This window comes from Phyllobates terribilis, unplaced genomic scaffold, assembly GCF_046119375.1.
Source record: "Phyllobates terribilis strain yellow unplaced genomic scaffold, ASM4611937v1 Scaffold_5__5_contigs__length_657084704, whole genome shotgun sequence".
Classification (NCBI taxonomy): Eukaryota; Metazoa; Chordata; class Amphibia; order Anura; family Dendrobatidae; genus Phyllobates; species Phyllobates terribilis.
Window position 1 is genome coordinate 564,085,447 of NW_027362765.1, and position 25,353 is coordinate 564,110,799.

Sequence of the window (25,353 nt, forward strand, 5' to 3'; positions counted from 1 at the left end):
AAACTAAGAGACGTGGCATGCTCAGCAAAGGTTTCCGCCTTCTGCAAGACAATACACCAGTTCACATCTCACATGTTTCCCAAATGGAAGCATTCTCCTGTGACTTTGAAATTCTAACACATCCCCCTTATTCACCCGACCTCGCACCATCGGACTTCCACCTCTTTCCAAAAATGAAGTTATTTTTGAAGGGCAAGCATTTTCCAGATGATGAGACTCTGAATTCCGAAGTCACAAAGTGGCTTTTGGAGCAACCTGTCGACTTCTACATGCGACATGTTTACAGTTGCTTTAAGAGATGGGAGAAGTGTGTGACCCTAGGTGGCACTTATGTAGAGAAGGACTAATAACTGTGCCAAGTTTCATTGCTCTCAGTCCTCAGTAAGTGGCTCAGGGGAAATCTTTAATGAACGCCCCTTGTTTTAGCAGAAGCTACTGGAGACAACGTGAAATTTGTCAGGCTTTAGCAATCCTGAAAATTAGCAATTAGCACCCAATTTTCAATCCATATTTTCAGGAAATTAAAAGAAACATTAAATTCTGACAATAAACGAAAACCCCACCCTACCCCCCACCCTCCTTATTCCCCCTTTTTTTTAATTCCTTTCTTTCTCTCTCCCCTTGCTCTCTCCCTCTATCCTCTTTTCTCCTAGCTATACCTCTTCCTTCTTTCTTCTCTAATCATTCCAACTCTTTACACATTGGGATACTTTTATTCTTTATATTTACTGACTTTATCCGGTTCATATATTTTCTATATAGCTGTTTATTTGCACATTTTCTATTGGATACATTGTTTTTGCAGATTAATGCTCATATGTTAAGACTGAATACAGTTAAACATTTACTTTGTTGAATATTAATTGTTTATAACTGTTGTAACAAGCATTAGTGTCACTTTTTCAATATATTTGTCTGTGTTCGGGCCCTGCATGGCCGCATATTAATTTTCTTTCTTAAACTGTGTTTTATACTGCTGTATTTGAAAATTCAATAAAACTTGATTTATAATAATATCTGCCAATTTAAACAGTATAAGTAATAGTCATCAGGAGAAATACTGTTTAAAGTAAATGTTAGGTAGAGTAGGAAGACAAAAAGCGCAAATAGGGTCTTATCTGGTAAATTATAACAGGATATCAGAGAACTGCTCACCTTATCGGGATGCGAAACCTACAACTATAGTAACAAGGCAAATTCAGCTTCTGCTGCTCCCCAAAGACAGATGAAACTGTCAAAGAGATAGCGTTTAGGAGGATTTAGTGGTGATCTGTGCTTGCTTAGAGATTTCCAATAGTGTCCAATAGACGAGAAGCAAGAACAATTTTAAAAGTGGTTTATTCTCAACCTGGTTCTCACCACTCAGATCCTCCTAACCACTAAAGTAAATGTTAGTCACCTTACATTCTTTCTACAGATACTCCAACATATACAGCGTTGAATTCCATTGAGTTACACTGTTGCAAATCAGGCAGTGCTCAGTTATGCCACTCTGGTGGTGTAAAAAATTTATAATACAACTCACCCAGGTCCAATCCAAAAAAAGGACTAAACAAATGAAACTCTAGGTAGGCGATATGTCCAAAAACAACAGCGCCAACAGGTGGCAGTATTGGTGAAGTGTGTATATATCTCAAATTAGACTAATATATCAGGTGTGCTAAAATTGAGTCATTTGTAAAATGCACATTTTTAGCCTAATTCTATAAGACTGGTGTTCTATATGATGTTTACCATGTGATAGCCACAAGGCAATATAAGGAAGCCAACCCATCCACACTCAAGGTTGTTTGATCCTACTTCAGCTGATGCAATCCTCTGCAAAGAGTAAAATTACAGCGTGAAGCGAATTGCAAATTGTTTAACGTCACCAGGTTCAACAAATTTTAAAACTTTTTACAAGAATTTGATTTTTATTGAATCAATTTGTTTCTTTCTAGTAAAAAAATGTTGCCACCATTTTGTGTAAAGTGCTTGCAGCTAGCTGGCAGAACAAATTGTCTGTGGGGGAATGCTTTTTCAATAGTTGCAGAACAAGGAAGTTTAAAAGAGGTTTGTCACTTTATTTTTATTTAAAAAATATGCTGAGAACATGATTTTATGAACAGGAGCGCTGTGCAGTTGATGAAGAGGTTGTAATAACAAGTGCAGGAGGAGAGCCTGTAATAGTATATTAGTATGTTTTACAAAGTCATGCCACCAATACATAAAATACAGATAAAATGGCCAACCCTTTTAAGCTATGACAGTATCTTCAGAGCAGTATGTGTAGTGAGAAAAGGTGGCAACTTCCTTTTGTGGTGTTCTAAATATACAAGAAGACAATATACAAGAGCTAAAATTTGTACTTATTCTACTAAAGGACACCAAGTGTGAACCTCATTGTAGCGCTGTTGTCTATGCCTCCTACCCTCCAGAGACGCCGAACCCCTTACCGCCGCGGCCCCCGGTCGGTGGCTGCCGCACCACTGGTCATCTCCCACGCCGGCTGTACCCTGGGTGTGCGCACCACATGCATAACCCCGGGCACTGTGCTTAGGGAACGCATGTGCTCCCTGTCTCTTAAAGGGGCCGTCCAAAGTTTCCCCGGCCAATAGACGGAGGACAGGTATTATTTAAGGCACCTCCCCCTACATGGAGGTGCCTGTGCAACGTTGTCAGTTTGGTTCCTAACCTTCCTGTTAGTTCTCAGGTCCCAGTGCTGTCCACCAGCCTGTCTTTCAGCCATGCCCGCCATCCTGTCTATCAGCCGTGCCCGCCAGCTTGTCTACCAGCCGTGCCCGCCAGCTTGCCTACCTGCCATGCCCACCAGCCTGCCTACCAACCGAGCCTGCCTACCAGACGTGCTCATCTACCTGCCTATCTACCGTGCCAGTCAGCGCCTGTCATCAGTCCGGTGGGAGTCACCTGCTATCACGCAAGGTCAGTCCCAGAGTAGCACCTGGCCTACTTCCTCGGTCCTTCTTTAGTTCTTGGAGTCAACTAAGCCGTCGTATAGCCAAGGTCAATCTGTGTGAGGCCCCTAGTTACGCCCCTCCGGTCCCTCCTTGTACCACGGCACAGGGGTTCCACCATCTAGACCCGTAACAGTTTGCACAGGCCATGGAATCCGGTGGCTCCCAGGCTCCCTCGGTCTCAGACCTGTACCAAGAGGTCTCCCAACAGAACTTTCAACAGGATGCAATCCTGTCCTTTCTGCGGAAGGTAAACTCCCGCTTGGATGCGCTGTCCACCCCGTCTGTGTTTGCCTCTACTCAAGCAGTGTCCGCTCCCGTGGCACCTCAATCCAGTGGGGGTGTGGAACCCAGCTTTGGACACAGACTGTCTGCTCCTCCATGCTGTGGTGGTGATCCCGCTCTATGTCAAGGTTTCGTCAATCAGTGCACTCTGCACTTCGAGCTCCTGGCTCATCAGTTTTCTTCTGACCGAGCTAGTGGCATTCATCATGTCTCATCTCACTGGAGAGGCATTGGGGTGGCTTAATCCCCTATGGGAGAAAGGGGATCCTCTGGTGTCCAACCTCCAGACTTTCATTGAGGCCTTCCGGAGGGTTTTTTGATGAGCCCGTCCGCACATCCTCGACAGGCTCCTCTCTTCTTTGTCTACGCCAGAGGAACCTCACAGTGGGCCAGTACGCTGGGTATTTCCACACCCTCTCATCTGAACTCACCTAGAATCACAAGGCCCTGGTCGCTACCTTTTGGGAGGGACTTTCTGGGCGGATCAAGGACGAACTGGCCGGTCGTGACATACCCAACTCTCTGGATGATCTGGTGTCTCTGGTCACAAGGATTGACATCAGGTTCCAGGAACGTTCTAAGGAGGTGATCCGTGAGAAAAAAATCTCTACTCCTTGCACCCACCTTCAAAAGACCAGTCTCACAACAAGTCTCTGCCTCAGCATCCACCCCTGAATCTATGCAGGTAGACCTGGTGACGATGGTGAAGACTCGCCAGGAGGTCTGTCACGCTGAAGGAAGATGCTTTTTTTGTGGCAGTTCGGAGCCTGTGATCCGCTCCTGTCCAGAGAAACTGGAAAACTCCAGTGCCTAGAATCGCTTGGAGAGGTCGTACAGGGCAAGAATTCTTCCATCCCTGACTCTGTCTGTATCGGTTGCCTGTGGCAACATCCGTTTTGCTGAGACTTCTTATTTGGATTCCGGTGCTGCTGGGAATCTCATCCAGCAAGCCATTGTGGAGCAGTACAAGATCCCTATCCAACGTCTCCCGGATCCGTTGGCGGTTTCTTTGGTGCATGGAAAGCCCCTTTCCGAGTCCATCTTGTTCATCACCGAGCCCATTGTTCTCCAGATCAGAATGCTGAACTCGGAGAAAATGTCCTTCTACGTGCTGTCCAGCCTCTCTCATCCATTGCTGCTTGGACTGCCTTGGCTTCAGAGACACAAGCCAGTCTTTAGTTGGAGTTCGGGTGAGGTGCTCCGCTGGGGTCAGGAGTGTCACAAAACCTGCCTGGTTTCTGTTCGTCCTGCTCGACCTCTGTCCACTCCAGCTAATCTACCCGGCTTGCCAGCAGCCTACTGGTCATTCACTGACATCTTTGACAAGAAAGAGGCTGAGACACTACCTCCTCATAGGCCGTATGATTGCCCCATCAACCTCGTTCCTTGTGCCTCACCTCCCCGTGGTCGAAACTACCCCTTGACATTGGCCAAGACCCGTGCCATGTCCGAATTCATTGAGGAGAATCTTAATAGGGGATTTATCCAAAAATCAACTACTCCGGCTGGAGCAGGATTCTTCTTTGTCAAGAAAGACGGTTCTCTCGACCTTTGTATCGACTATAGGGGATTAAATCAAATAACAATAAAGAATAAGCATCCTCTGCCTCTCATCTCTGAGTTGTTTGATCGCCTGAAAGGCGCAAAAATCTTCACTAAGCATGATCTCTGTGGCGCATATAATCTGATCCATATTCCCCAGGTGACGAGTGGAAGACAGCATTCAACACTCGAGATGGCCACTATGAGCACCACGTGATGTCCTTTGGACTCTGCAACGCTCTAGCAATCTTTCAAGAGCTGGTGAATGACATCTTCGGAGATCTTCTAAACTCATGCATAGTAGTGTACCAGGACATTATCCTGGCGCTCTCTCCTGATCTGCCCTCACATCAGAGAGACAGGTGTTGCAGAGGCTCAGGAAGAATCGTCTGTATGCCAAATTCAAGAAATGTGTTTTTGAGCAGACTTCTCTTCCATTCCTAGGATACATAATCTCAGAGACCGGTGTCAAGATGGACCCCAAAAAGGTGCCTGTCGACCTACAGTGGCCCCGACCGGAGGGACTGAAAGCTAATCAGCGATTTCTAGGATTTGCTAATTATTACCGCCTGTTCATTCCTCATTTCTCTTCCCGGACTGCTCCCATCAATGCCCTGACCCACAAAGGGGTTAATCCCAAGGAATGGACACCCTAGGTGAAAAGTGCCTTCGTATCCTTGAAACAAGCCTTCTCTTCTCCTCCGGTGCTACATCATCCTGAATGTAACAAGCAGTTCTTCCTGGAGGTTGATGCCTCTTCCTCAGGGGCCGGAGCAGTTCACACCCAGAAATCCTTGTCCGGGCTAATGGTGACCTGCGGCTTCTTTTCTAAGCTATTCTCACCTTCAGAGTGCAATTACTCCATTGGAGATCTGGAACCTTATGGAGAGCCACGTGCAAGCTTCTGAATGTCGCATTGGATTTCTCATTGGCCTATCATCCACAGTCCAATGGCCAGGTTGAATGTATCAATCAGATCGTCACTAGCTTCCGCAGGCACTTTGTCAACGCCCACCATAACAACTGGGTGGAACTACTGCCTTGGGCCGAATTTTTCTACAATAACCATGTGAGTGAATCCTCAGCCAAGTCTCCGTTTTTTTGTGGTATACAGACAGCATCCCAATATTCCGTTTCCTGTTTTTACTTCTGTTGACAATCCTGCTGTGGAGTCTCTCATCAAAAACTTTTCTGAGATCTGGGAGGACACTAAGTCCGCGCTGCTGCAGTCCTCTGAGGAGATGAAGAGACATGCCGATAAGAGTTCGTGCCTAGAACCTTTAGGAGAGACTTGTTTGTGGAGTGTCATGAGTCTCGGTTGGCAGGTCACCCAGGAATTTCTGAGACTAAGAGACTTATCAGTCGCAGTTTTTGGTAGCCTGGATGGTAGAAAGAAGTCATCAAGTGGGTACGTCAATTTACTGTATGTGTTAGGTCAAAGGCTTCACATACTCCTGCTGCGGGGTTGCTTTGCCCTCTGGAGGTTCCTAGTGCGCCTTGAAAGCATCTCACAATGGATTTTATTATTGATCTGCCCGTGTCCGAGGGTTTTACTGTCACCTGGGTGGTCGTGGACCGTTTTAGTAAGATGTGTCATTTGGTTCCATTCATTAAGTTGCCCTGCGCCAGGACACTTGCTAAGGCGTTTGTTAAGGAGATTGTCAAGCCTCATGGCGTTCCCACAGATATTGTTTCTGATAGGGGACCTCAGTTTGTGGCTCGCTTTTGGCGTGGTTTTTGTGACAGGTTGGGAATCCATTTGTCATTTTCGTCTCGGTATCATCCTGAGTCTAATGGACAGACTGAAAGAAAGAACCAGGATGTAGAACAGTTTTTGCGTTGTTTTGTGGCGGACAATCAAGAGGTGTGGTCTGAGTTTCTGCCCCATTTTAATAGCTAGTAAAGTCTTGGTATTCAGCTGGGGGCTGATATTAGTAGCCTGGGTAGCTCCGTGGGTATTACCCCCTTCCCAGGCTTCAAACATCTGCCCCAGCTGTCTGCTTAACCTCCGCTAGAGACTAAAATTACAGAGAACCCCACGCCAATTTTTTTTTTAATAAATCCTTTATTTTAACACTAAATTACAAGTACAGTAATCAACACTATCACTGTACTTATTATATATGTGACTGACATGTTTCTATCTATCTAATATATGTGTGATGCTCTATTCTTTCTATTCTAAATTGTCGGGTGTCGATGTTGAATTGCCGGCCGGCTTTTTTATAGAGACGGTGCATGAAAACACTATTATTTTTTTTTATAAATCCTTTAACACTATATGACAAGTACAGTAACCAACACTGTCACTGTACTTCTTATATATGTGACTGACATGTTTCTATTTATCTAATCGATGTGTGATGCTCTATTCTCTCTCTTCTAAATTGTCGGGTACCGCTGCTGAATTACCGGCCAGCTTTTTTAAAGAGAGTGTCTTGTGACCAGTTTGTCAGCTTTTGGACACCATTGATGGTGTTTTCTGTGTTTTTATTTGCCTGCCATTGGTTTTAACGGTGTTCGACGGTGTTCGACAGTGTTCTAAGGTGTTCGACGAACAGTTCCACGAACATCCCGGTGTTCGATGAACCGAACCTGAACACTACAGGGGTGGCTCAACACTAGTAAGAGGTTTTGTTTACTGTGGGTGACATGGTTTGGTTGTCCTCAAGGAACCAGCGGTTGAGGATTCCCTCTAAAAAACTGGGTCCTAAGTTTGTGGGTCCATTTAAAGTGCTTCAGGTTGTTAACCCGTCTGCGGTTAGGTTGGATGTCACTTCTTGGAAGATTAATCCTGTGTTTCATGTTTCCTTGTTGAAAAAGGCGGATGTATCTGATAAGGATGCCACTGTCACAGTTCCTCCTGTGGTGGAAGATGGCGAATATGAAATTTCTCGTATTTTGAATTCTAGATGGCATAGAGGGAGATTACAGTATCTCGTCTCCTGGAAGGGTTTCAGTCCCGAAGATAACTCCTGGGTAAGGACGGATGATGTCTCTGCTCCTAGGCTTGTTAGAGCTTTCCACAAGAGGTTTCCGGATAGGCCTGGGCCTGGAGTATCCAGAGGATCCTCTTAAAAGAGGGGGTACTGTTAGAACCCTCCTGTTTGTTTTTTCCATCTTGTATTTTGTGGTCACCTGACCATCTGCCTTTATATTCCAGCTCCGCCTTTTGGGCTGTGATGGACTTCAGTGTTGTTTGACTGTTTTGATAGCCAGGTGCTTCTGTGCCTATCTCTGTCAGTTCGCTTGGTCCTTTTGGGACCTTTAGTACCTTTTTGTCAGTTTATCTTTTTGTCTTCTGCAACAACTTTCTCTGTTCAGGAGGTGTCCCATTTTTGTTCCAGTCCTTGGTTCTTTTAGGGACCCCTTCCCTTTATTCTATAGGTCTTCGTTCAGACTAGCCTAGGACTATGGCGGGTCCGTTCACTAGGAACAGACAGCACGCTACATCATAGGGATTCAGCTTAGTCATACTGTAGGGAAAGCTTTCCACTTCTTTCCTTAGTACTTGTTGCAGATCATAGCATCTCCTCAAGCCTGTCATCCTCCATCCTTTCTCTGACGATCAAGGTACCATTCCAGCTCCAGTCAGTGCTGAGGACATTTTTAAGGCATAGAACATTCTGGTTACCAATAGGGCAAGAGGAAAAACTTTCTTTCTTGTGGATTGGAAGAGGTTTGGGCCTGAGGAGAGGTCTAGGGAGCCCATGGAGAACATTAATGCTCCTCTTCTTCTGGAAAAAGAAGCGTAAAGAGGGGTACTGTAGTGCTGGCGTCTCTGCCTCTTGCCCATCAGAGATGCTGAACCACTTACCGCCGCGGCCCCCGGCCGGTGTCTCCCACGCCGCCAGTCATCTCCCATGCTGGATGCGCCTGGTGAGTGCACACCATGCGCAGATCCCCAAGCACTATGCTTAGGGCACGCACGTTCTCCCTGTCTCTTAAAGGGGCAGTCCAAAGATGTTCCCGGCCAATAGCCGGAGGACAGGTATTATTTAAGGCACCTCCCCCAACATGGAGGTGCCTATGCAACCTTGTCAGTTTGGTTCCTAACCTTCCTGTTAGTTCTCAGGTCCCAGTGCTGTCTGCCAGACTGTCTATCAGCCGCGTCTGCCAGCTTGTCTACCAACCGTGCCCACCAGCTTGCCTACCTGCTGTGCCCGCCAGCCTGCCTACCAGCCAAGCCTGCCTACCAGCCATGCTAATCTACCTGCCTATCTGCTGTGCCAGTCAGCGCCTGTCATCAGTCCTGTGGGAGTCACTTACTCTCACAAGAGGTCGGTCCCGGAGCAGCACCTAGCCCTCGTCCTCGGTCCTTCCTTGGCTCTCGGAGTCGCTAAGCCGTTGTATAGCCCAGGTCAGTCCGGGTGAGGCCCCTAGTTACACCCCTCTGGTCCCTCCTTGTACCACGGCACAGTGGTTCCACCATCCAAACCCGTAACACTCATGTTACAAGTAATAGAAGTGTGCAGTTTGAATTTCATTATGGTCAACATATTACTTGCATGATCTATTAAAATATTTACATTCTATGATTTGCAATATCTCTTTAAAAATATTGGAAATTTATTTGTAAGCACATAATGTCAAATATGCTTGTTCATATTCCAAGAATTTTTTTTTTACATAGAGAAGTATCTCAGAATAATATGTTCTTCATACATAAATTATTTTATCTGTTCTGTTAACATAATTGGCATTTAGTAGTTTGGCATTTAGAGAAACATATCTAAGATAAAATGAATATTCTAAATGAATTGAAATATGACCCATACTTTATATATTGCTTTTCACTTATCCATTACAACAGGTGCTAATCACAATTTGCAAATTTGAATTATAAAATTAAATTGGCAAAACCATTTAATTCAACTTACCTTAAAAGAAACTAATTTTCGAAACTATTATATTCCACCACTTAAATGTGAGTAATTGTAAATTCACTCTTTTGACACATTTAAATGGGTTGCATTTTACATCTTTATGGGTGGGCTAAATTAGTTTTAATATACTTGTCTATGTAACAAAATGATCAAAATCAACTTAAAGTTTAACCATCATTTTAATTTTTATTTCATAAATCAGTAGTACACATAAAAATAAGTATCTTTGTATTATATCTTATCATACAAATCCACTTCCTTCACCACCAGGACCGATATGTCATTTTAAAAATTCTCAGTTAATTTCTAACAATTTATATTCAGTAAAGACAGATTTTTACATTACTAAGATAGGAAAAGTTACTACTGACAAGTTTCCTTGTAGACCAAAGGGGGAGGAGCTCTTCCTTTAGATCCACCGTCTCACCTCTTCCCCTTTATATACAGTGTTGCTCACCATTATTGGCACCCCTTCCTTTTTTTCATAGATTGTGCAATATCTTCAGAAATAAATGGAAATGTACCAAAGTTATATCCCCAAGATTTTTTAATTAGTGGTCCAAAATAATACAACAATAAAGCATTGCTTTTCAACTTCCATGTTGCAATTTCAAATAAAAAAAACAGAATAAACAGCATGTGCAACAATAAAGGCACCCCTAATTTATACTTAGTTGCACACCCTTTGTAATTGCTGACAGCCTTCAAACTTTTCTTGTAGCCATCTATAAGTTTTTGCATTTGTCTCCTGGAATTTTCTCCCACTCTTCCTTTACAGTTTATTCAAGCTCTTGATTGTTTGCAGGGTTCTTTTTCCCAATGACAGATTTCAGCTCACCCCAAAGATTTTCAATTTGATTGAGGTCGGGTCTCATTGCTGGCCATTTTAAAACAGTTCATTTTTTCTTATTCAACCATTATTGTGTACTTTGGATTAGATGTGTACTTTGGGTCATTGTCTTGCTGGATGATCTACGACTCAAACCAAGTTTTCTTACACTGGGTAGGACACTTCGCCCTAAAATCTCTTGATAATTCTCTGATTTCATGATCCCTTTGATATGGTCAAGGCCTCCAGTACCAGATGCAGCAAAGCAACCCCACTGCATTATGGATCCTCCACCATGCTTAAATGTTGGTATGGTGTTCTTTTCCTTATAAGCTTCATTGGGCAGTCAGTAAACAAACTGTTGCTTTGCATTTCCAAAAAGCTCTATTTTTGTTTAATCTGTTCACAGAACATTTTCCAAGAAGGATTGTGGTTTGTCAAGGTACTCTTTGGCAAAGATTAGTCTTTACTTTTTATGTCTTTTCTTCAGCAATGGTTTCTTCCTTGACCTTTGCCCATAAAGGTCTACATGGTTTAGTGTGTGGAGTATGGTGCTTATTGAAACCATGACCCCAGACTGTTCCAGGTTGGCCTTCAGGTCTTTGGATTTTTGATGTGGTGTTTTTTCCACCATTCATAGAAATCTTTGAAGACATCTCTTAGCAATTATTCTCTTTCCTCCATGTCCAGGGAGGTTCTTGACGGTTCCATGCTTGGCAAACTTCTTAATAACATTGCACACTGAAACTGGGATACCAAGGTCTTTATAGATGGCCTTAAATCCTTTGGCAGTCTTGTGTTTGCTAATAATAAAAGTTCTGATGTCCTCAGACAGCTCCTTTATCTTGACCATTGTGACAAAGGAACAGGGCCTACCATGTGGCTTTTTAAAACACTGAAGTCATCATTCATTGTCTAATTCATGTTATATGGGCACTGACAATTAATCACAGGTGAATCTCTTTTGTGATTTACCACAGGCGAGTCAAAATGTGTTTCCATACTAAATTAATGAAAGGGTGTCAATACCAGTGACACGCCAACCTTTAGGTTTTTCTATTTTCCTTCCCATTGTTTTTTGTTTTAAATGATTGTTTATCATTTGCTCTTTTGTATTTAAAATGAGTGCTCTATACAAAAACTCAGTTTCACTTGATTCATTTTTTTCAGGAGATATTCCAGATTATGTACTTAAACTTCTTGGGTGCCAATAACGATGAGCAGGACTGTAGAAACTTATCAGTAGTAATTAACATATCCTATTTCAGTAATGACAGAGAAGACACTAAAGACAGATTTTAACCAAGAATTGAGAATTTTGAAAATAACTGATCAATTTGGTGTCGGGAAGTGAATTTTTCCTCAATGATGTAAATTGGCCTATACCCCATGTTTTTTTTTTTTTGCCTTCCCCTGGATCAACGCTGCGGAATAGCTGCAGTGCACAAGAAATAGGCTGAACTGGATGGACGCTTGTCTTTTTTCGGCCTTATAAACTATGTAACTATGTAACAATGTAATAAATTTAGGAGGAGAAAGAAGCAAATTTCTCTGCTAAGATACCATATTTTACAAAGTTGCTTATTTTCTGTGTACTATTGATTTGTAGAATTAAGATTAAAACAATGGTTACTCTTTAGAATATCCTGATGGATAGAAAGATAAATATAATTTTTGTATTCAATACTTTTTTCTTTTTTTTTAAAACATAAAATAGATGGAAAAAAGTATAATATATTGATTTTGAGTGACCACAACAGATAGGTCGGCAAGACTAAAATAGACTTCTGGGATAATAGAAACTTTTATTTCCATGATTATACTAACAAAAGAAAAATTATTTCTAACAAAATCAATATTATACAGTTTTATTTTAATTTAATTTAATTTTATGTTTTGCTACGTTTAAATAACTCACATTTGTATACCTCAAACCTGACTTTTTTGTATGGTAGATTTAGTACTCAACACTAGTGTTGAGCCACCCCCGTAGTGTTCGAGTTCGGTTCGGTTCGTCGAACACCCGTGTGTTCGCCGAACTGTTCGTCGAACTGTTCGTCGAACACCTTCGAACACCGTTAAAACCAATGGCAGGCAAACAAAAACACATAGAAACACATAGAAAACACCTTCAAAGGTGTCCAAAAGCTGACAAACTGCTCAGAAGACATAACTAACACATGGAAAAGTGACAAGTACATATAGTCATGCGAAAATAAAAGAGGTGGAGGAGTAAAAGGAGGGGGAGACACAGATATAGGCATGTCATGCCCTTCTAAAATCCAAAAAGTGAGAAGCCGACACGGCCAGTCCGCTCCTGCCCGTGCCACCTCCGTGTCGCCGGGTTTGTGCCAGAGCCGCGGTGAACCCTGACGGCCAGCCCCCCTCTCCCAATACTGGTGCCTGTCCGCTGGTGGGTCGAGCGAGCCCCCCTGTGGTGGAGGCAGCTCTAAGCTTTTTAATTTAAATTGTCTCTCTAATTTGAATGAATACACTTTAAATCCATTTACAAGGATCTATTGGAGGGCAAGTCTCAGGCCAGCAGCCGCGTAATTCCAGCTCCAGTAGCGTCCACTAAAGCTGCTGCAGTTAAAAAGCTTTTATAAGGATCGAGCTCGGCTGTCCACCGCAAGGCATCCTACTACAAGTCCCAGCCCCTATGCCTTGGGGTGCCTCCTGATGCTCTTCACTGAGTATCCCATGGTCCCGAAGCATTTCCTTTGAAAAAATTAAGTGTCTAAACTACAGGTGGTGTAGCTTGCTTAACAGCCGGGATAATCCGCTGACTAGCAGACACTGCTACTAGGCACAAAGTATTTCCTGGGCTAGATGCAGTTAAAAATTTGTAATTAGATACTCTCGTTAGATGCTGAGAAAGCATTCCATAGAGTCTCCTGGCACGCCATATATGATTCTCTTAAAAAGCTTGGGGTAGGGGTCTAGGGGACCCTTTTATAGCCAAAATAACGGCCCTGTATCACAATACGTCACCTAGGCTGAAGATAAATGGAACTGTAGCACCCTGAGGGCTCGGTTGCTACAGAGGTATTGCACCTCACCCAGAGGTGTGATACCTCACTCTCAGGTAAGGATGGAGTGTGGATCAGGACCCGACACCTGCATGCATTACACCACATTGCCGTGGGGCAGGGCGACCAATATGCCTCTGAGATGGGCACGACAGTCCCTGTTTCTGGCTGGAGTGGGGGGAGGGAACACTGAGGAAGGGGAACCCTGTAGTACAGGAGCAGGGAGGAAGCAGTTCCTGGGTGCATTGAGAAGGGAGTATAAAAGGTGGGCACCATCTTAGTTCAGTGCAGAGAAGTCTGAGCAGAAGTGGCAGGGAGCAGGGGCTCTGCATGAGCTCTGCTCCGGAGGCGGGCCTAGTAACAGAGGCCCAGGCCTGGAAGAGGGAGAAGGAAGGAAGAGGAGCGGAGAAGGCTCCAGGAACGAGGAATGAAGGGATCCCAGGGGTGCGGACGGGCGAGTCGCTACCGCACGCCCGAATCCACCTGCGTGGAGGGGTCAGGCCAAAGGGGGAGACCGGTCCCCGAAACTAGTGGAGGCAGGAAACGACCCTCAGCTAGAAACCGGAGGCTGTGACATTTTATGTGGCGCAGCCCCTCGCTACACCCGCTAGGAAGGCACCACATAGGGTCAGGGAAACTGGCGCCAAGTTTACCAAGAGGAGGCCCGAGGCAGCCGGACAGAAGGGTTGGTAAGAAAGGCCAGACAAAGGACACACAAAGGGGGTCCTGTGAAGCGCTCCAAAGTTATCTGGGAGTTGTCTGAGCCCCTCACCTGGTGAGCACAGTACGACGTGGGCAGCCGTTACCTGCAGACGTGGTCTGGATAATAAGAACTGTGAGTAAAGGCCCTGGACTGCATCACTGACTCCGTGTCGTTACTGCTGCTGCCCTGCACCATCACCCCCATCCTCCGCATACACTGCCCTGAGGCTATACTCCTCCCGTTGGGAGATATGCTACGCTCTGCTGCACCCACAACACCAGCCTCAGCGGTCTGCCCTGCAGCGGCGGTTCACTCTGACCGCAATCCACGGGTGGCGTAGTCGGACATTTAAACATCAAAACCACATAAATAGTTCCGCCACTGGTTTGACCACCCTGAGCCACGGAACCGGGTCGCCGCCACGAAGACTACAACCACCAGCATCCACCAAAAAGGGTCCGGCTCTGGGTGTCCCAAGGCCCAGGGGGTGCATCAGAACATTTTCATCACCTTTCACAATCACCAATGGGACAAGGCAGGGATGTCCTCTGTCCCCTCTGTTATACATCCTAGTGACGGAGCACCTGCTCTCATCAATTCGCCATAACCCCAATATTAGGTGGATTGAGGTGGGAGGCACCGAGTACAAGTGCTCTCTATTTGCTGATGATTTCCTAGTATATATCACTCAATCACATATATCCATCCATGCTGTTATGGCTGAAATAGATCACTTTGTTACATGGTCAAATTTTAAAATCAATGCAGCGAAGTCTGAGGCCCTCGATGTCTCCCTCCCCAAATCGATATAGGATTCCATCCAGTCCAACTTTCCCTTTGCCTGGCCCTCACAGGGTATCAAATACTTAGGAATTCCTATTCATAGAGACCTCTCCCATCTATGTTATCTTAACTTTGGGTCCTTTATTGAACAACTCCATACAGACCACGGTTGGCAAGTTAGAACTGTAAGATTCACTACGTGAACCACTGGTGTTTTGTGGAAAAGCACATGTACACTGCGTTCCAAATTATTATGCAAAAAGTGTTTAGGAGTGATAAGGGAAGAATTTGTTTGTTTGTCAGTTAAACTCATTGATGGTGATGTGTGTCAGGGCTCTTTATATCACTGTAAGCAATTGCAGACACCTGTGCTAATTAGTTTGGCAGGTGTGTCCAATGAAAGGCAAGACTACTTAAGCAGGCTGTCTCACATTATTAAGCAGCCTACATTTTCTGCCAAAATGGGAAAGAAAAAGGATGTGTCGGCTGCTGAGAAGCAACAAATTGTGGAGTGTTTAGGTCAAGGCATGACTACAATCAACATTGTGCGATGATCAGGATGAAGTGTCTTGGCAATCAAGAAGTATGTAGCTGATTCACAGTACACACGTGTGCGTGCTGATAAGGGCAAATTGAGGACTCTTTCCTACAGGCAATTACATCAGGTTGAAAGAGCAGCGGCAAAAAAGCCTTGTCATAGCAGAAGACAAGTTTTTGAAGCTGCTTGTGCCTCCAACGTCCCCCGAACAACAAGATGCAGGGTCCTTCAGAGGTTTGCAGCTGTGCATACGCCATCCTGTCGACCTCCTCTATCCACTTCACACAAGCAGAAACGGCTCCAGTGGGCCAAACATTACATGAAGACTGATTTCAAAACTGTTTTGTTCACGGATGAGTGCCGTGCAGCGCTCGATGGTCCAGATGGATGGAGTGGAGGATGGCTGGTTGATGGACACCCCACGCAACCACGGCTACAGCGCCAACAAGGAGGAGGTGGAGTAATGTTTTGGGCTGGAATCATGGGGAGAGAGATTGTCGGCCCCTTTAGGATCCCTAAAGGCGCTAAAGATGAACTCCATAATGTATGTGGATTTTCTCAAACAGCACTTCCTGCCATGGTTCAAGAAGAAGAACCGTGTATTTCACAGCAAGATCATTTTTCTGCATGATAATGCACCATCTCATGCTGCACATAAAACATCTGCATCTCTGGCTGATATGGGCATAAAAGGGGACAAACTTATGGTGTGACCCCCATGCTCCCCTGACCTGTACCCCATTCAGAACCTTTGGAGCATCATTAAAAGGAGTGTCTATGATGGCGGGAGGCAGTTCACATCTAAGCAACAGCTCTGGGAGGGTATTCTGTCCTCATGCAAAACAATTGAAGCAGAAACCATCCAAAACCTGACAAATTCAATGGACGAGAGAGTTCAGAAGCTCCTTTCGAACAAGGGGTCCTATGTGAAAATGTAACATCACCTAGAATAAAGTTTTGAGTTGAAAACTGTTTGATTTCAGTTTCTAACAACCTGCTAATGCTTATAATTTCAAAAATGACCATTTTTTTGGTCTTTATTAAAATGAAAAGGTTGGTCGAAAAGTTTGTGGGATCTAAGAGTGTGGCAACCCAGTAGTCATGATTACTTTGAATTCTGACAATATGAGGGTCATGCTGCAGGTAGTGCAGCAAGATGGCACTTATGTGTCTTGCGCATCTCGGAGCCCCAAAATTATTTTCCGGGCTAGATGCAGCTAAAAATTATTATTAATTTTAAATCTGGTGAAGCTTTAGTATAGATGGCCTAATAGGATCAGTGCTGCACACTGCTACAAAGCCCAAATTATTTTCCAGCCAAGATACAGATAAACATGATTAGTAATTTGAAAGCTTAAAACGGTTGGTAGGGTGATTTTAACCAATCATCAAGCTTTTACTCTCCCCAGGATGACACAGGGGTAGAAAAGTCGTTTCGGATCCATGATTTGTTCATCTTTATGAACGTGAGTCTGTCTACATTATCAGTGGAGAGCCGCGTGCGCTTATCTGTCAGCACACCACCAGCAGCGCTGAACACACGTTCAGACAGAACGCTGGCTGCGGGGCATGACAAGATCTCCAAGGCGTAAGTGGCTAGCTCCGGCCATTTATCCAGATTGGAAGCCCAAAAAGAGCAAGGGTCCAGTGACACAGTCGTGGCTTCAATGTTTACTTGGAGATACTCCTGTACCATCGTCTCTAGGCGTTGACTATGTGTCAGACTTCTTGTCTCCTGTGGCCTTGCAAAGGATGGGCTAAAAAAGTGGTGAAATGATTCCGCAAAATTGATGTTACCAGCAGATACTGTGGTTCTGTTACGGTTTGAGTGCTGAACACTTGACGGTCCCACGGTTGGCAAGTTCGAACTGTGAGATTCACTACGTGCACCACTGGTATTTTGTGGAAAAGCACATGTAAGATTCTGCAACAGTCTTTGCTGATACTCCTGCATGCGTGCATCCCTTTCTATGGCAGGAATAATTTCTGCAAATTTACTTTTGTACCGGGGATCTAACAGTGTGGCAACCCAGTAGTCAGGATTATTTCTAATTCTCACAATTCGAGGGTCATGTTGCAGGTAGTGCAGCAAGAAGGCACTCATGTGTGTTGCGCATCCAGGAGCACCAAGTCCCTGTTGTGTTGGTGGCGAGGTAACAATCATGCTTCCTTCCTCTGTCCTCTCCCCCCAACCTCGCACAACAGAAATGTGATCAAGGTCTCCCTCATCTGATGAGTCTTCCATCAGTTCGTCCTCCACTTCATCCTGGGCTCCTGCACCTTCCTCACTAGTTTGGCTGCTACCATGCGCCCTGGTAAAACCATCTCCCCCACCCTCACATGCCTGCCGCCTTGGTGCTGCCGACCGTCTGGACCTTGCAGATGTTAGCCCTTCCGCATACAACTCCTCCTCCTCTACTTCCTCCACCTCCTCTTGTGCCACCACCTGACTCCGAATTCTGTTTAACATGTGCTCCAGCATGTAAATCACCGGAATAGTCATGCTGATAATGGCATCGTCAGCACTAAACATCTTCGTCGCCATTTCAAAACTGTGCAGAAGGGTGCATAGGTCCCTGATCTGAGACCACTCCTCCAGCGTGATTTGCCCCACCTCTGAATCTCGTTGGCCCAGGCTATACGTCAGAACGTATTGCACCAGGGCTTGTCGGTGCTGCCACAGTCACTGCAACATGTGCAGAGTTGAATTCCACCGGGTAGGCACATCGCATTTTAGCCGGTGAAGTGGCAGGCCCAACGACTTCTGTAGAGATGTAAGTCGCTGAGCTGCGGGATGCGAACGGCGGAAGTGAGCACACAGCGACCGTGCCCTCTGCAGAAGGCCATCTAGTCTGGGATAGTGGGCCAAAAATTGCTGGACAAACAGGTTCAACACGTGAGCCATACAAGGCACGTGTGTGACATTGCCCCGGCGAAGGGCCGCACCCAGGTTTGCAGCATTGTCGCACACGGCCTTCCCTGGTTTCAGGTCCAGTGGAGACAACCATTCATGAAATTGGTTCTCCAGTGCTGACCACAACTCCTCAGCTGTGTGACTCACATTTCCCAGACGTTTCAATGTAAAAACCGCCTGATGACGTTGAGCCCTACTGCCAGCATAGTAAGGAGGTGTGCAGGATCCCTTCTGCGCAGTTAGAAAGCTTGTGGCATGACCAGACAGGCTTTGGGTGCAGGTGGAAGACCGAGAGGAGGTTGAGGAGGCAGAAGCAGTGGAGGAACTTTGATATAAAGAGGATTGACGCACAACTCGTGGGGACGGCAAGACTTGGACAGCAGCCCCTTGTCCTGCTGTCACCATAGTTACCCAGTGCCCAGTCAGCGACATGTAACGCCCCTGTCCATGCCTACTCGTCCAAGTGTCTGTGGTGAAATGCACCCTGTCACACACAGAGTTTCTCAAAGAAGCGGTAATGTTGTGTGCGACATGCTGGTGGAGCGCAGGCACACCTTTCTTTGAGAAGTAGTGCCGACTGGGCATCTGGTACTGGGGCACTGCGACGGACATAAGGTCTCGAAAATCCTCTGTGTCCACCAGGCGGAAAGGCAGCATTTCTGTAGCCAAGAGCTTGCAGATGGTGAAATTCAACCTCTTAGCTTTCTCATGGCTAGGAGGAAATGGTCTTTTACTTGTCCACATCTGAGGGACCGAGGGCTGGCTATTGTGCTTAGACGGGGTTGATAAGGGTGTCCCCGGCAAACTGCCGGTCTGTGAGGAAGATGCAGGCGGACATGTTAGGTTGCCTTGATCCAAAGGTGGTGCTATCGATGTCGGACAGCGCTCAACACCAGCTGGTGTTACCACCTCCAAAGAAAATGATGACCTGCCAATCACGCTGGCTGTTGCGGGTAAAGAGGTGGCAGATCTGCGCCCCAAAACAGGTGTGACTGCTGTCCCCCCAGTCACAGAGGATGAAGAGGCCGCGGATGCACAAGATATGGCAGACGGAGGTCGGCCCGGCCGGCTAGGCCGCGTTGTAGCACACTGAGCTTCCCACTGCAACTTATGCTTCATGTCCATGTGCCGGTTCATGCATGAAGTACTCAAACTATGTATTTTTTGGCCTCTACTTAGCTTTTGCTGACAAATGTTACAGATAACACGAGTTGGGTAATCTTTATCGATCTGAAAAAATGCCCAGGCTATGCAAGGCTTAGCACCCATGCGACCTGAAGAGCCACCACGACTTGTGGTGAGAGGCAGAGTTGTGTTTGAGGATGCAGTTGTTGACTTGCTTCCAGTACAACGTCTCTGTCCAGGAAGGCGCAACCTGACCTCGTCGTCACTAGCATCTTCCTCCACCTCCTCTGCTGACCTCATCTCTTGGCTGACTGTGGGTTGACAGTAAGTGGGATCTCCAACCTCATCATCATCACCCTGTGCGTTATCACACCCGTCGTCCTCAGAGCCAACCTGTTCCTGCCCTGACAAAAAACTAAAGTTGTCGCTCCAATCAGGTATTTGAGTCTTATCATCGTCTTCCTCATTGTCTCCACCAACAGGAGTTACAGTTTGGGAATGAGGGTCTACATTATGGTCAGAACCTTCTGCGTCTGGTCCTGGATCCGACTCATAAAGATTCTGGGCATCAGTGCAGATCATTTCCTCGTCTGGATTCACAGAAGCGCTGGAGTCGACCTCTGATTCCCAGGCTATAGTATGAGTAAACAGCTCTGCAGACTCAACCATCTGTTCTACCTCATACTCAGACGGGCAGCTGAAGATTTGGGAGCTGTGAGGAAGCAAGTGCGATTGGGGTGACACCTTTGAGGACTGGAGTATTTGTGATGTTGAAGTTGATGTGGAGGAGAGCCCACTTAAAGGAGCACTTGATATCCGTTGAAGCACCTGCTGTTTTTGTGCCTCATCTGGAATTTGTAGCGATTGGCGTGGCCGTAAGAAAGGGATCTTATCACATTGTCCCTAAAAGAAGTAGACATTTTAGTTTGGCTAGAAGATGGTCTTTCTTCTGAAGATGTTACTGTTGCTTTAACACCTACCCCACGGACACAACCTTTTTTCCCCTTCCCAACACGCCTATTCCCCTTTCCACCAGCAGCAGGCCTTTTTCCACTCATTTTGGTGGTTAACTAATTCACAACTCTGGAGTTGTTTGCACAAAAAAACAATGGATGGGAACCGAGCAGAGCTGAGTGGCCAAACTGTGGTATTAGGCCAAAACTATTGGCTGGGTTAGATGCAGAAAAAAATTATATTCAATTTGCAACCTGATGGAGGTCTGTATAGATGGATTAATAGAACAAGTCCCACACACAGCTAGAAGCCCAATATTTTTTCAGAGGTAGATGCAGAAAAAAATATATTCAGTTTGCAACCTGATGGAGGTCAGTATAGATGGACTAATACAACAAGTCCCACACACAGCTAGAAGCCCAATATTTTTTCAGAGGTAGATGCAGAAAAAAATATATTCAGTTTGCAACCTGATGGAGGTCAGTATAGATGGACTAATACAACAAGTCCCACACACAGCTAGAAGCCCAATATTTTTTCAGAGGTAGATGCAGAAAAAAATATATTCAGTTTGCAACCTGATGGAGGTCTGTATAGATGGATTAATAGAACAAGTCCCACACACAGCTAGAAGCCCAATATTTTTTCAGAGGTAGATGCAGAAAAAAATATATTCAGTTTGCAACCTGATGGAGGTCTGTATAGATGGATTAATAGAACAAGTCCCACACACAGCTAGAAGCCCAATATTTTTTCAGAGCTAGATGCAGAAAAAAATTATATTCAATTTGCAACCTGATGGAGGTCAGTATAGATGGACTAATAGAATGATGCTATGCCCAAAAGATTTTACTTCACTAGGTGCAGTAAAAAAAATGGTATTCTATACACAGGTGGTATATCTTGCAACACAGATAGGCTACTCCACTGACTAACACACTCTGCAATAGGCCAAAAAGGATTAGATTTGCTAGATTCAGCCAAATGCTGTGAAAAAAACTTGCACAGCACTGGCACAGACCTGCCTGGCAAAAACTGATAGGAACTGATGTAACCTAGTCCTGAAAAGGACTCCAATTACAATTAGTCTTTACTCCCACAATCTATCTATTTAAGAGCACAGACATGCCTGATAAAAGTTGTAGGAAATGCTGTAACCTAGTCCTTAAAAGGACTGCAATCACAACTATTCCCTACTCCCAAGCTATCTGTAGATTTGTGCGAAAATTGGCTTGAAATTAACAAGGTATAGCGCACACAGCAACAGCGGTGCCGTCTAACACGCAGCTGCAGCAGTGAGAAAATGATGGCGACGGGGAAAATGGCTTGGTCTTATAGGGCAAGGACATGTGACATACACTGCCAATAACACATGCCCTTGCTTGTGTTAAAAAAAGCACTTCGCTTCGTGTGTGCGCTGCTGATAGGCTGACAGATTGCACCTCCCCACTGCAAATGCGGGAAAAAGAAAAAAAAATGGAGATCTTCATTGTTCCTGCAGAGATCCATCCCCTGCCCCTCCCCCCACCCCGCTGTACACTCAAACTGCGTATTAACATTAATTTTCATCATTACTGAGAAAAAATCCAGTTATGATTTTGGTGCACGAACAGTTATCGAACATAACCTCGAACAGCCGAATTTTTCTCAAATTGTTCGTGTTCGCCGAACGGCTCGAACACCGCCCAAAACAGCTCGAATTTGAGATTGGCGAACAGTTCGAGTAGAACAACGCTCATCTCTACTCAACACATCAAATAGATGAAGGTGTTTGCAAAAACTCAAAGTAGTAACACAGTGGCTTATTTGTACTGAAGTGTGAAGATCCAAGCAGTTGAAGCAGCACTAATAACATATTGCTGATATCAATTATAAAAATAATACAATTACATTTGTTTGATTTAATGTGTCAAAAACTTTTTTGTTTTTTAACCCATTACACCAATTAATGTGCCAAAAAACAATTTATTAGATATAGACCAATTGCACTAACTTCTTTTGCTTTTTTTTACATTAAAAGCAATATGAAAAAAGCCCTCAACAACACTTGCAGACGTCTAAAATTGTAAATGCATTTTATGGTGCTTTTTATTTTATATAATTTTATTATGCATTTTAAAATTTTTTAATGCATGTTAAAAGAACATGACTCACATTTGTTCTGGCATGTATTTTTTTATGCCAGTTAAAGTAAAGGAGTAAACTGAATATTTTCTGACAAATTTAGCAAAAGGCACAAACATATATTAAAGTTGGCAGACAAGATGCAGAAATTCAACTCTTGTCACATGTCTAATAATATTCAGTATATTAATTTGCCTTAAACTTTGCAAAATTTATCAATTACAAGAAAAACAAATTTTAATATAAACTTGTCACACATTTTGTTTTCAGCTTTTACTTGTTGGAGTATTTATAAAAACTGCTTATTAAATGTGAATCTATATATGTAGAGATATTTCTGCTGTTCTGATAGACTAAAAGTAAACATTCAGCTGTAGAGCTTTTGGCTTTAAAATCTATAAAAAAGCAGCATAAAGGTGTGTTCACAAATACTTTTTTTGCTCAGTTTTGGTAGCAGAAACTCTTCAACTATCCAATCAAAACTTGTGGTTTCTTAACTCCTCATAGTTTTTCGAGAATTTTTACTCCAAAGCTCAGCAATAAAACTCTATGTGTACATAACTTAGAACTTCATAAACACTCTACATTTCTCAGGTCAGTGTTTGCAAGGCAAAATAGTGTTCTGGATCAACCATGCCATTTCAACATTTTTTTTAATCACTAGTGAATTAGATAGGAATTACTTATGGAGTTTTTGCATAATTGTTCTTTTTAACTAAACACAGGCAGGATCCAAAAGTAGAAAAGGTTTAAATTTAGGACCGATATTTTGCTTTTGTCTTAAAAACAGCATTTATGATTCTAGTTTTAAGGTTTTGGAGTATTTCTGTATGTGTTCTACCCTGTAAACTCAGTGACAGTGACAAAAAAACAAAAGTGTAATCACTTCCATTGGGAATATTTGTTAGGATATTTGCACACAGAGTTTTTTGAGGAGGTTTTGGAGAAGAAGAAAAGCAGAACCTGAGCGTAACCTTAAAGTTTTTGAGGAGTTTTGAAGGATTTGTAGAGTATCCAGTTAGTTTCCTTTTAGTGTCTGCTCTAAAACTTTATCAACCTCAGCATATGCACAAAGTCTTATTGTGTACTTCAGTTGGTAATTTGAGTTGTTATACTGGATATAATATAGCAAAGTAAATTTCCTAAATGACAATATTTTAAGCATAATGCACTAATATAATATACTAACCTTAGATAGCATATTATTATATCTTCATATACATTGGTTTAACATGAGGGAAATTAGATATTCCGGTTACCAAAGAGTCTTAAAATGCTTATTAAACGAAGAGTAAATCAGTTTTTAGGTACACATCAGAAAATAAGTTATTTACCCTTCTAACATCTTTGCCGAATGTCTCACTGTAGCTGGTTCCAAGAATTTCAAATTGTACATGAGGATTTGTGCCATCCTCCCTGAACTCCATAATCCCAGTTAATCCTGTTATGTGACCCTGAAGAAATAAGATTTACAAAAAAAAATTAGAGGCAACATTTTTAGAGTACTGAAATGTATCTATCTGCAATACAAAGTTCATGATTCATAACCTTCCTTCTGTATTTACTGTAAAATCATAATTTAATTAGCAAAGCATAAATGTTAGAACGAACAACACAATATTAACACACAGAGAAGCTTCACGTCTGACAACCCAGTCTTGGTTTGTAAATGTTAATGTTTAATACTAATGCATTTACTGCAATAGAATTAACCACAGCATTGTGTTATATATAGCTAGCATTAATAGTGGCAGATTAATATTAATAAAAGGAAATATAATTTTACACAAAATATCAGTGCTATAAATTATTTGATTTGTTTCTTTATAAACAGCTAGAAAAAAGACCATCCTACTATTTACAACAGTTTTATGAGAATACGTATAAAATAGAGGGGCTTCTCATATTAAGGACATAGAGAGGGTGAGGTAGGTAATCTAGCTCTGTTAAAACCTATAATTTACCCTACCTTGCCGTGGAGGTTGGCACCCTAAGATTGTTTGAGGGTCTTTTGTTAGCTGTTTTTCATGAATTGGGACCTTTGATAAAACTATTATATGAGTTTTTGTTTCCCTATAATCAGTATGATGCATTGCTTTATGATTGAATGATTCAGAAATGTTATTTTTAGGGCAGGTTAGGGGTTTAAAATCGATACCAGTTGGAGGATTAATTTGAACAAAAATAAACTGTAGTTATATACCTAATCTAACACATGGGTTTAAAAAAAGCTATACTGCACTTAGCAAATGGGGAATATGCCCCTTGGATGTTAGATCAGTGCACAAAAATTAAATTAGTACACAAAATATCACATAATTTAGGGAGACATGAGATTTAATTGATAATCATCTTTTTTTACTCAAACAAAATGAATCAAATACGACACTCACTTCTGCTTTACAAGATAATAAACAATTCCAGAACATAAAGGCGATCATGAACAAATATTTATCAATTCTGATTGAAGATGAAACCTATGAAAAATATTATCTGGAGGTGTGTGATTTGTAGCCAAACAGCAAAAAAAGTGCAATCTCTAGGTAACATGAATGAAATGGATATCACATACTCCAATAGACTCATCTCTTCAGGGTCATATCATTTTATTTAAATATATGGCAGAAACACAACTACTTTTAAAATCTTTGGTGTAGAGAAGATAAAAATTTTACAGAAACGTTATA

General features: G+C 43.4%; 1 protein-coding gene across 2 annotated transcripts in view; it reads right to left on the reverse strand.

The window, feature by feature from the left end:
* GRID1 (glutamate ionotropic receptor delta type subunit 1) overlaps nt 1–25,353 on the reverse strand; it is a 1,896,881-nt gene that overhangs the window by 485,441 nt on the left and 1,386,087 nt on the right. For both annotated transcript variants that reach the window (XM_073685862.1, XM_073685863.1), the window contains exon 8: nt 24,001–24,120. In XM_073685862.1, coding sequence (XP_073541963.1) covers nt 24,001–24,120 — 120 coding nt within the window. The remainder of the gene's footprint in view (nt 1–24,000; nt 24,121–25,353) is intronic.